At 43.0% G+C, this 12,521-nt stretch overlaps 1 protein-coding gene and 1 pseudogene across 7 annotated transcripts in view; one reads left to right on the top strand and one right to left on the bottom strand.

Annotated features, from left to right (window-relative positions):
* Positions 1 to 12,521, top strand: part of CALCOCO2 (calcium binding and coiled-coil domain 2) — a 33,548-nt gene that overhangs the window by 19,711 nt on the left and 1,316 nt on the right. For 3 of the 6 annotated variants that reach the window (XM_077971256.1, XM_015119349.3, XM_077971253.1), the window contains 7 exons: positions 627 to 715; positions 1,097 to 1,166; positions 2,102 to 2,224; positions 2,522 to 2,608; positions 5,657 to 5,752; positions 10,091 to 10,226; positions 12,252 to 12,280. In XM_077971256.1, coding sequence (XP_077827382.1) covers positions 627 to 715; positions 1,097 to 1,166; positions 2,102 to 2,224; positions 2,522 to 2,608; positions 5,657 to 5,752; positions 10,091 to 10,226; positions 12,252 to 12,280 — 630 coding nt within the window. The remainder of the gene's footprint in view (positions 1 to 626; positions 716 to 1,096; positions 1,167 to 2,101; positions 2,225 to 2,521; positions 2,609 to 5,656; positions 5,753 to 10,090; positions 10,227 to 12,251; positions 12,281 to 12,521) is intronic. The other 3 variants (XM_077971258.1, XM_077971254.1, XM_077971255.1) reach the window with 1 other exon arrangement.
* LOC106992303 (small ribosomal subunit protein uS8 pseudogene) lies at positions 6,601 to 7,052 on the bottom strand (annotated as a pseudogene). The gene has a single exon (XR_001440392.3). The product of XR_001440392.3 is annotated as a small ribosomal subunit protein uS8 pseudogene (transcript).

Genomic DNA, 12,521 nt, shown 5'->3' with positions numbered 1-12,521 from the left:
TAAAATAAAATTTTAAATAAATATATATATATACACACACTATTATTAAAATTAATCTGTTTCTTTTTACCTTTTTAAAAATGTGCCTACTAAGATTTTAAAATTATATGTGGCTCTCACTTATTGAACAGCACTGTTCTAGGAAAAGGGCAGTTTTGTCTATTTTGTCCACTGTTGTGTCTGCAGTGCAAGAACAGTGTCTAGTATGGAATAGGCTCTGAGTAAATATTTATTTAATGAACAAATTATAAGCTCCAATGGAATGAGAAATTAAGGTGATGCATTTTTAATATAGAAAGAGCATTTTGTGGCCGGGTACAGTAGCTCATGTCTGAAATCCCAGCACTTTGGGAGGCTGAGGCAGGAGAATCGCTTGAACCCAGGCGACAGAGGTTGCAGTGAGCCAAGATCACGCCACTGCACTCCAGCCTGGGTGATAGAGTGAGACGCTGTATTAAAAAAAAAAAAAAAGAACATCTTCCTTTTATTTGAGTATTTCATTTACTGCTGTGTCATGCTATGCCTGACATATAGTAAGTGCTCAATAAATATTTGTTGCCTGCCTAAGATACTCATTCAAAAGTCATAGAAATAGTCTGTCCCTCTGATGGTGTTTCAATCTATAGGAGGAGCTAGAAACCCTACAGAGCATCAATAAGAAGTTGGAACTGAAAGTGAAAGAACAGAAGGACTATTGGGAGACAGAGTTGCTTCAGTGAGTGTGTCCCATAATTCTGGGAGGGGAAGAGTTGCTGTACCATCGATACCCTTAAATATAGTCAGATTAGATTTCTGGAATTTGCGAGAAAACACTGTTATGACATTGAAGGTGTGACTCTCTGCCCTTTGAATCATGAATTAGAAAATTGGTATCAGAATAGTCAGGAAAAATGATCTGATTTCAAATATTAACTTTAAGGATTGAATACTTGCAGTTTTTTGGAGTCAGGAAGCCAAAACAGGACTGCAGTGGAGACTAGTAGATTTTTAAATAACTCTGCAGGCTTAGGGCCAAGCCAGCCTTAAATCATTTAAGGCCAGGGGTAGCTGACCTGCAGTGAGTGAATTTTTCACATAGTTATCTCCACCTCCACAGACTGAAAGAACAAAACCAGAAGATGTCCTCAGAAAATGAGAAGATGGGAATCAGAGTGGATCAGCTTCAGGTAGGTAATGCCATACCTTTGTCAAAGGATATTTTCTTAGCCTTACCATGGCTCCAATTTGGTGGCCTAGAAAGATGTATTTCATTGCAGTGAGTGCCTAATGGCATACTTTTCAAAGTATCACACTAAAGTTTCAGGTTATGTATTTTCCATTCTTGAACCAGGTAAGCCTCCACCCTACTCATGCCCCCCCCACTTTAAAAAAAAAAATCATGATTCACAGCCAGGTGCAGTGGCTCACATCTGTAATCCCAGCACTTTGGGAGGCCGAGGCAGGTGGATCACCTGAGGTCAGGAGTTTGAGATCAGCCTGGCCAATATGGCAAAACCCCGTCTCTACTAAAAATAAAAAATTAGCTAAGCGTGCTAATTTACAGGTGCACCTGTAATCCCAGCTACTCAGGAGGCTGAGGCAGAAGAATCACTTGAACCCCGGAGGCAGAGGTTGAAGTGAACAGAGGTCGCACCACTGCACTCCAGCCTGGGCGACAGAGCAAGACTCTGTCTCAAAAAAAAAAAAAAAAATCGTAATTCACAAGGAACTTAGTGATTTGTTCATGTATTACTAAGTTAATTTACCATGAGCTCTTAATATAGATGACAATCATCTATATCAATAATCAAACTTTAATCTTTTCAAGCAAAATCGTACTCGAAAGTCCGGAATATAGAGCAGATAGCAGAACTGCTCTCATTTTTAGGAAGCTATGCCTTAAAGAGGTGCTTTAAAGAGTGGTTTGTCTAATTGTACTCAGTTGAGCCTTAGATTCTTAGGCTATAAGGTTGACCTGAAAAGTAAAGGAGTTCTACAGGATATTTGGCAGTTGGGAGTTGCTAGGGAAACACATCTCTTTGTTATTGTACATTAAAAAGCATTGTTCCCGTTTTGTTTTCCTTCTTTTGTATCTTGGTTATGTTCACTATTTTTATTTTAGGCCCAGTTGTCAACTCAAGAGAAAGAAATGGAGAAGCTTGTTCAGGGAGATCAAGATAAGACAGAGCAGTTAGAGCACCTGAAAAAGGAAAATGGCCACCTCTTTCTCAGTTTAACTGAACAGGTAGAGTCATGGGAGAAAACAATACTTTTAGGCGTTTGCAAGAAAATATACATTGTTCTTTGTATAAAGAACATTTTAATGTTCTTTAATATGCCTGGATATCACTGGCTCTAGGAAAGGGCTCAGAGGAAACAGTCTGAAATGAGATAGCTCATGGCTTTCTTTAGAAACTGACAAGAGAAGACTTGCCTCTCCCTCTGCATCCTGCTTGCTCATTAGCTTAGCAGGCCCTTCCATGGTGTATGTGTGCATGTGTGTGTTTTCCCAGCAATGGTACTGAAATCTGTTTTTGTGCAGAGGAAGGACCAGAAGAAGCTCGAGCAGACAGTGGAGGAAATGAAGCAGAATGAAACTACGGCAATGAAGAAACAACAGGAATTAATGGCACGTCTGTCTTTGGATGGTTATGTGGGAGGGAGCCTATAGGGATATAGAAGAAAGGGATATGGGCCTATTTTCAGGTGATGGACAGGATAAGTAAGAAAGTGTTCACCTCTAGATGTTTTGCTTTCTAGCCAAAAGGACAGAGATTTACAAAATGTTTAGAAGTGGGCATTTCTAATGTGTAATAAGTGATAAAGGAATACTGCAAGTTAAACTTCATGACAAGATGTAGTTAACTAGATCCTTGGACTAGGGCTCACACAGAATAACCCCTACCCTCTTCTTATAGAGTTACAATGGGGGCAGACAAATGAATGGTTATAAAGGGCTCTATAACAGGAAAATATACCACCCAAAGCAAATCTTGTTATAATTAATATATTAGCATTATCATCATTATCAATTACGTAGGAATGAAAGCCTAATTGACTAATAATTTCCTGTAATATATGGTTGAAGAAGAGGCCCCCTGGTGTTGACAGGTGCCTGGAAGCCCCATTTACTTAGTTGATCCAAGGACATGAGAAATCCTGATGTCCGAGGGATATCCAGTCATTGGAATTGTAATTCACATCATATATGCACCATCCAGTCAATCACTGAGTACCTACTATATCTAAGATACTGTATGCTTTAGCATGATATAGGAACGACTAGAACAAAGTTTGCAAATCAGCAGATCATAGGTCAAGGTCAGACACAGATATGTTTTATAAAGTAGTTATCAACATTTAAAAATAGGAATATTTCCCATAAAAATTTGTATTTCCAGCTTCCTTTGAGAAATGAGAGGACCTAGCAATGCTGAGCCCACATTCCTGTGCAGCAGCAATAGCTAGAGCTAAGTAACTGCTGTCCCCTGTAGGTGGGTCATGAGCTCTCCATCTAGCTGCAGTCTGCACTGTTTTGTTGCATTCAACTCCTTCATTCGATTACATTTCTTGCCTGCTCTCTATAGGCACATTCCAGTTTGTGACCTCTGATGTAGCAAAGAAATTACTGTTTTAAATAATCTATAGTACCGGCCGGGTGCAGTGGCTCACGCCTGTAATGCCAGCACTTTGGGAGGCTGAGGCAGGCGGATCATGAGGTCAGGAGTTCGAGACCAGCCTGACCAACATGGCAAAACCCCATCTCTACTAAAAATACAAAAATTAGCTAGGCATGGTGATGGGTGTCTGTAATCCCAACTACTCAGAGTGAGACTCTGTCTCAAGAAAAAAAAAAAACTATAGTCATTCAAAGATTTGAGCCACCTTGTGATGGGTATGGATTTCCTTGGTTTTCTTTTATATACATATATACATTTATATATATATATACACACACACATATACACACACACACATATATATTTTTTTTTTCTTTTTTTTTTTTTTTTTTGAGACAGTCTTGCTTTGTCGCCCAGGTTGGAATACACTGACCTGATCTCAGCTCACTGCAACTTCTGCCTCCCGGTTTCAAGCTATTCTCCTGCCTCAGCCTCCTGAGGGATTAGCTGGGATTACAGGTGGCTGTCACCATGCCCAGCTAATTTTTGTATTTTTAGTAGAGATGGGGTTTCACCATGTTGGCCAGGCTGGTCTCAAACTCCTGACCTCTGGTAATCCACCCACCTTGGCCTCCCACAGTGCTGGGATTACAGGTGTGAGCCACTGCACCCGGCCAGTTTTCTTAGTTTTCATGGGATATTTTTCAATACCTAGGGGCTCCCCACCTGGCTGATAGCAATCCTAATTCCTCATACATCCTAAAAGGCCGCTAAATATGAGGACTGTGTATCTTATGCTTCAGGAGCCTAGGAACAAGAAAGCGGCACTAACTGTGGAGGAGCAGTTAGCACGAGAGGTGGAACGCCTTAAGGCAAAGGTAGAGGCCGGGAAAGCCTGTTTCTTAGAGAAGTACAAAGAGTGTCAACGACTTCACAAACAGATCAGGCAACTCAGGGCGGCTGCACTGGTAGGTGACAGAGATAAGGGGGCCCAGGAAAGCAAGGGGTGCGAAGGTTAGTGGTTGTTAGACCAAGCCCAGAAGGTTGTACACCCTTGTTCAGGTGAGAAAGCTATCTTTCCACTAAAAAGAGGGATGTAGTGTACGGCCAGAAACTAGCGTGGGGGTCCCTGAAAATATAGGCCCCAACTTAGCCACAGGTCTAAGGGAAGGTTTTTGTAACTATCAAGCAGGTTTCTGTGCAGACTCAGAGAGCCCTTTCTTATTTCTGCCTTTTGAGGAAGTGAAGCAGGACCAGAAGAGCCAGCAGGAGCCAATGGGGATGGGAAGCAAGGAGCCTGCAGTCAGCACTGTCACCGGGTAGCCCCCTCTCGCATTACTACCTCAGGGTCGGCTAGACACGCACAGCAGTTTGGGCACCAGCATTCAAATAAAAAAATCTTGGATCAAAAACCACAACTAGTAGGCTTAGCTTAAGTGTGTTTGTGAGGTATGCGCATGTGTATGTATGCAGGTAGAAGATGGGAAACTCTGAAGCATGAAACCAGTTAGGTCAACCTATCACACTGGGATGCTCAAGACCGCAGTCTGAGCTCCTTGTATCCTTGAACAAATGCCCTCCTGTGTTCCCTCTTCCTTCATGTAACTTGAGCTCAGATACCTATCCTCACACTGTAGGAAGGAATCACATCAACCCAAACCTAAGTGCTTCAGGCCTCACTGAGTGAGATGTTTATTCAAAACAAAGATAGTTTTCATGGTTGGGTGGGATTAAACAAGGTTTCATTTATCCCTAATTCTGATAAATCAGTCTTGAGATTTTCCCCAAGGTTGCTTTTTCCCTCCTTGGTCACTTATACCCTCAGTTTAAAAAAAAAAAAAAAACAACTGGCATCTTGATGCCAGCTCAGGCCTTCAAGTGTTTTTTTCAAGTCACTTTAATTTAGCACCCTGCCCATAGTACCATTGCTTCCTCCCATTTGCCTTCTCCTCCATCTCAGTCTCCCCTCTTTGCAATGCCAGATCCTCTACAATTTCCCACCTTGTACCCAGACTGCAATATGTGATCCTAGTCCTAATTTTTTTTATTGTTGACAGGATGAAAACTTTGACCTGTCAAGAAGACTGAGTGAGAAGAAAATGATATATAATGCTCTGCAGAGAGAGAAAGAGAGATTGGAAGGAGAAAATGATGTAAGTGTGTGAAAGAGGGTAGAAAACCCCAAGGTTTTAAGGGGAAGGAGCAGGGTGGCCCAGAGATGCAGTGATAAAAATAAGAAATTAAGGGCCATTTCTGGGACAGTGGGTGAAACAGTTGTTCCTAAACAAAGAGTAAATTTAATCTAATTTCCTAATCTACCACAAAACCCTGTCTTTATTCTACAACTGAAACTTGTTTGGCATGGCAATAGTCACCTTGAAAGAAGCCACACTGATGAAGAGCTAACTTATTTTTGCTTTTAACTTTACAGCTAATATGTGTTGCCTTGGGGGATATGGGAATAACGTCCTACATAACTTTATGCTAGCAGGGAACTCCTTTCCTTCAGCACAACTTTTTCCTTTTTCTCTGCTGCCAAACCAGGAGCAGAAGTGGTGGTCTGTACCAGTGCTGGACCCATGGTAGGCCCCTAATAAATGCTGTGCATTCATTGATTCATTGATTCATTGGTTCATTCATTCATCCAACCAACATTTATTATTGATTGACTGAAGATGATATGGCAGAAAATAAAGTGGTTGTATTTGAAGTCAAAGTCATTCTCATGTTCTTTTTTTTGTTGTTTTTGTTGTTGTTGTTGTTTTTGAGACAAGGTCTCACTCTGTCACCCAGGCTTGGGGTGCAGTGGCACAAGCTTGGCTCACTGCAGCCTTGATCTCCTGGGCTCAAGTGATCCTCCTGCCACAGCCTCCCAAGTAGCTGCTACTATAGGCATATGCCACCATGCCCAGCCTTTTTTTTTTTACTTTTAGTACAGACAAGGTCTTGCTATGTTGCCCAAGCTGGTCTTTTTTTTTTTTTTTTTTTTTTCCATGAGGCATTTTATTTGTAAATGTATGTATTACATCCCTAGAAAAAGAATCCCAGGATTTTCCCTCCTGTGTGTTTTCGTCTTGCTTCTTCATGGTCCATGATGCCAGCTGAGGTTGTCAGTACAATGAAACCAAACTGGCAGGATGGAAGCAGGTTATTCTGCCATTTTTCTAGATCTTTGAGTTGCACATCAAATCTGGGGCTGATCACTCCACACTTGTTTAGCCTGCCTGTAAGGTTCACAACAATTTTCCCAGCTCTGTGATCATCAATGATTTCAAATTCGCCAATGTAACCATGCTTCATCATCACAGTGAGAAACCGGACGATGACTTTGGAGCACAGCCTAATAAGCACCTGGCGTTTGCCTCTCTTTTCGGCATTGTTGATGCTCTTGAGAGCATCAGCCAGGACATTCATGCGCACCATTGTGGCGGCGCGGAAAGATGGCGGAAAGGGAAGCTGGTCTTAAACTCCTGAGCTCAAGCAGTTGTCCTGCTTTAGCCTCCCAAAGTGCTGGGATTACAGACATGAGCCACCATGCCCGGCCCATTCTCATTTTCTTGCTCAGCATCAAAGAATAGGTGTCCGTGCATTCTGGCTGCTACTCCTGTATCTGTACTTCCATCAGTTCATCAGTTCTTCATCTTTACCCTCTTTTTTTTTTTTTTTTGAGATGGAGTCTCACTCTGTCGCCCAGGCTGGAGTGCAGTGGTGCGATCTCGGCTCACTGCAAGCTCCGCCTCCCGGGTTCAAGCGATTCTCCTGCCTCAGCCTCCTGAGTAGCTGGGACTACAGGTGCCTGTCACCACGCCTAGACTGGAGTGCAATGACACAATCTTGGCTCACTGCAACCTCCCCCTCCCAGGTTCAAGCAATTCTCCTGCCTCAGCCTCCTGAGTAGCTGGGATTACAGGCAAGTGCCACCACGCCTGGCTAGTTTTGTATTTTTGTAGAGATAGGGTTTCTCCATTTTGGTCAGGCTGGTCTCGAACTCCCGACCTCAGGTGATCTGCCCACCTTGGCCTCCTAGAGTGCTGGGATTACAGGTATGAGCCATGGCACCCAGACTTATCTTTTTTTCTGAGACAGAGTCTCACTCTTTTGCCCAGGCTGGAGTGCAGTGGCGTAATCATGACTTACTACAACCTCTGCCTCCTGATCTTTACCCTCTATAATTCTTCTGGCCTATGCCTCCTAGTGATCATTTTTACTATTTTTTTCTTTTTAAAATTGTGGTTAAAACACACAATGTGGCCGGGCGCGGTGGCTCACGCCTGTAGTCCCAGCACTTTGGGAGGCTGAGGCGGGCAGATGACGAGGTCAGGAGATTGAGACCATCATGGCTAATACGGTGAAACCCCATCTCTACTAAAAATACAAAAAAAAAAAAATTAGCAGGTGTGGTGGCGGGCGCTTGTAGTCCCAGCTACTCAGGAGGCTGAGGCAGGAGAAAGGCATGAACCTGGGAGGCGGAGCTTGCAGTGAGCTGAGATCGTGCCACTGCACTCCAGCCTGGGTGACAGAGCGAGACTCCGTCTCAAAAAAAAAAAAAAAAAGCATAGAATTTACCGTCTTAATAATGTAAAAGTGTACAGTTCAGTAGAGTTAAGTGCATCACAGTGCTATGCAACAGATCCCCAGAACTTTTCCATCTTGCAACATTGAAACTTCATACCTACTAAACAATAATTCTTCCTCAATTTCTACTTTTGATTATATCATTTATGCCAATGTGTTTCATAATTGCAGAAGGCTTTTTGGGTTCTCTTTCTAGTCTTGTTATTCCCATTCTCTATTTATTTGTTTTGTTTTGGTTTTTTTGTTTGTTTGTCTGTCTGTTTTTTAGACAGAGTCTCGCTCTGTCATCCAGGCTGGAGTGCAGTGGTGCCATCTTGGCTCACTGCAACCTCCGCCTCCCAGATTCAAGCGATTCTTGTGCTTCAGCCTCCCAAGTAGCTAGGATTGCAGGTGCGCACTACCATGCCCAGCTAATTTTTGTGTTTTTAGTAGAGAGGGGGTTTCACCATGTTGCCCAGGCTAGTCTCGAACTCCTGGGCTCAAGCGATCCGCCTGCCTTAGCCTCCCAAAGTGATGGGATTGCAGGCATAAGCCACTGTGTTTGGCCTATTCCTATTCTCTTAATATATACCTTGAGTTTGAAATCCCTTTTTTCTAGGTTAGTTGATTGATTGTTGGGGGCAGGTGCACACACAGTTTGCAAAACGAAGGGAAAGATTTGGTATTTGGAAGCTTTGTTAAGAACCATAGTAAAACCCTCTTAAGACGATAAGGGAAATTTGCTTATTTCCCTTTTCCTAAGAATTTTAAATGCTGTCTGTGCCACTTTTAGTAATTTTCTTCTTTTTCCTTACCTCCCTCCCACCCTGCCTTCTTACTCATTCTCTGTGTTGGTATATCCATTTGAATGGGATAAGACATGAAGAAGGAAAAATTATTTCACGTGAATATTTACATTATGTAAGAAATTATTCTAGGAAGGAAATTGAAAAAATATGCTGCTCTCAATAATACACAACACTGGGAGGCCAAGGCAGGACGATCACTTGAAGCCAGGAGTTTGAAACCGGCTTGGGCAACAAAGCAAGAGTCTATAATCTCTACAAAAAGTTAAAAAGTCAGCCGGGCATGGTGTCATGCACCTGTAGTCCCAGCTACTAAGGAGGCTGAGGTGCGAGGGTTGCTTGAGCCTATGAGTTCAAGGCTGCAGTGAGCTATGATCGCACCCTGCACTCCAGCCTGGGTGACAGCGCAAGACCCTGTCTCTAAAAAAAACAAATTTAACAACAATAATAATAATACACAATAGTTTCAATGTTGATATATCTATCAGAATAGTTGCAGTATTAATATAGCTCCTGCCACTTTCATATATTCACACATTTGTTCCTCCCTTTAGTTGGCATGTATTTAGAGATTTAAAATTCTTTTTTGTATTAATATAAACAAAATGTAGTAAATATATTTAAATTCAGGTATAGGCTGGGCACAGTGGCTCACACCTGTAATCCTGATACTTTGGGAGGCCAAGGCAGGCGGATCACTTGAGGTCAGGAGTTCGAGACCAGCCTGGAGAACATGGTGAAACCCCCATCTCTACTAAAAATACAGAAATTAGCTAGGCGTGGTGGTGGGTGCCTGTAATCCCACCTACTTGGGAGGCGGAGGCATAAGAATAACTTGAACCTGGGAGACAGAGGTTGCAGTGAGCCAAGATGGTGCCACTGCACTCTGGCCTAGGAGACAGAGCAAGACTCTGACTCAAAATAAATAAATAAATTCAGGTATAAAGAACTTAGATCTTTGGAATATTGAAACTGCTGCCTTCCCTTCTGAAGAATTATGGATTATCGATTATTGAGTTTCTCCAGTGCCACATTGCTAATTGAGAACTACCTGGGAGGGACATCTAGCCAGTTCCTGGTAGCCATTCTTGGTATTGTCTTTCAACATGTCTATACATCCTCTATCCTTAGCTTTTGAAGAGGGAGAACAGCAGATTGCTCAGTTACATGGGTCTGGATTTTAATTCTTTGCCGTATCAAGTACCTACTTCAGATGAAGGAGGCGCAGGACAAAATCCAGGACTTGTCTATGGAAACCCGTATTCTGGTAAGACAACTTTCCCATTCCAACTGGAAGGACCCTGCCTGCATCCCTTTCCCCTACTAAATTTTTGTTTCTGAGGTGCTCATTAAGACCAGTCTCATTGTTAAGACTTGCTGGGCAGAAGCTGAGGACCCAATGGAAAGATTGCCAGGCGAGAAGTGTTAATTGAGAAATAAATCTGAATCCAGAAGACACAAATCAGATCATTCGCCTAGAGGCAGCAGACACAAATTGAGTCCCGTGGCTATATTCCAAATGTGTAAATCAGAGAAATGTCTTTATGTAGAAGATATACACATACAAAGCTGAGGAAGCTAATTAAGGTTTTGAAATGGTAGCAAGAGAGGCAAGTTATGCCGCCCAGGAACTAGTGGATACAGCAGCCACCCTGATGGCTGACCAAGGACAGCAGAAACATGCTCCGCAGAGATTCCTCGGTGGTAGGACAGGAAATGGGGGTGAAAAGGACTTAGGGTAACATGTCCTTGCCAAACAGGGAGCTTTTCTCATTTGTCTCCAAAAGCAATATGAGATCTCATTTGCTTTTTGTGGCATTTTAAAGCAGCAGCATTATCTTTAGAGTTACAACCAGATGTTTATAACAGGTAACAAATTTATTTTTTCTTTAAAATTAAGTTTGTAGCCATGCGCAGTGGCTCATGCCTGTAATCCCAGCACTGTGGGAGGCCAAGGCGGGCAGATCACCTGAGGTCAGGAGTTCAAGACAAGCATGGCTACCGTAGTGAAACCCTGTCTGTACTAAAAATACAAAAATTAGCTGGGCGTAGTAGTGGACTTGGCTCACTGCAACCTCCGCCTCCTGGGCTCAACAGATCCTCTCAGCTCACTGCAACCTCCACCTCCCGGGCTCAACCGATCCTCTCACCTCAGCCTACCAAGTAGCAGAGACTACAGGCGCCAGCCACCACACCCAGCTAATTTTTGTATTTTGTGTAGAGTTGGGGTTTTGCCATGTTGCCCAGGCCGATTTCGAACTCCTGAGCTCAAGCAATCCACCCACCTCAGCCTCCCAAAGTGCTGGGATTTTAAGTGTGAGCCATTGTACCTGTCTGTGGATACAGTCTTAAAATCTATTCTCAGATTGTCCTTAAATTGTTACTATTTTTATTAAAATCTCATTTTCCCTACTCTGAAAATAGCTTTATTGTTTTTCTGACTGTATAACATATATATACACATATATATATATAAAGCCTGTGTGTATGTGTGTGTGTGTGTGTATATATATATAATATACACACGCACAGCTAATGAAAATACAATTTCAGCCGGGCACAGTGGTTCACGCCTGTAATCCCAGCACTTTGGGAGGCCAAGACAGGCAGATCACGAGGTCAGGAGATCGAGACCATCCTGGCTAACATTGTGAAACCCCATCTCTACTAAAAATAGATAAACAAAAAATTAGCCAGGCGTGGTGGCAGGCGCCTGTAGTCCCAGCTACTTGGGAAGCTGAGACAGGAGAATGGTGTGAACTCAGGAGACGAAGCTTGCAGTGAGCTGAGATCGCGCCACTGCACTCCAGCCTGGATGACAGAGCAAAATTCCGTCTCAAAAAAAAAAAAGAAAAAAATACAAATTCAGGCTGGGCGTGGTGACTCACTCCTGTAATCCCAGCACTTTGGGAGGCCGAGGCAGGCGGATCACTTGAGATCAGGAGTTGGAGACCAGCCTGACCAACATGGAGAAACCTTGTCTCTACTAAAACTACCAAAAATTAGCCAGGCATGGTGGTGGGCACCTGTAATCCCAGCTACTCAGGAGGTTGAGGCAGGAGAATTGCTTGAACCCAGGAGGCAGAGGCTGCAGTGAGCCGAAATCACGCCACTGCACTCCAGCCTGGGGGACAGAGCGAGACTCTGTCTCAAAAAAAAAAAAAAAAGATTTCATTATTTATGTTTTCTTTTCACCTTATCATTGACCTAGATCCCCTCTATCAGCAGTACATATGAGAAGAAGCTAGGGTGGTGTTTTCTCATTGAATGAGATCTTTTTGATTCTTCTCAGGTATCCAAGAAAGTTCTTCCCCCAGCCAGGTAAGTATTTGATTCATGAGAATATTCCCACAAAGCCCCTGAAAATTTCCCTTCCTTTTCCAGTTCATGGGAGAACCATAGGGAGACAGGTTCATTTTGATAACTCCGGAAGTCAGCTGGATCCGTTTGTTCTGGGCCCAAGGCTGAGCCAGCCTGTTGTGGAAGGGAGAAGAAAGCACAGTTCATCCATCAGCATTTTGCTTAGGATCTATACCTTTAAGCTGTTTGGTAGCATAAGTAG

Source organism: Macaca mulatta, chromosome 16 (genome assembly GCF_049350105.2).
Source record: "Macaca mulatta isolate MMU2019108-1 chromosome 16, T2T-MMU8v2.0, whole genome shotgun sequence".
NCBI lineage: Eukaryota > Metazoa > Chordata > Mammalia > Primates > Cercopithecidae > Macaca > Macaca mulatta.
This window is presented reverse-complemented; position numbering and strand designations above follow the sequence as displayed.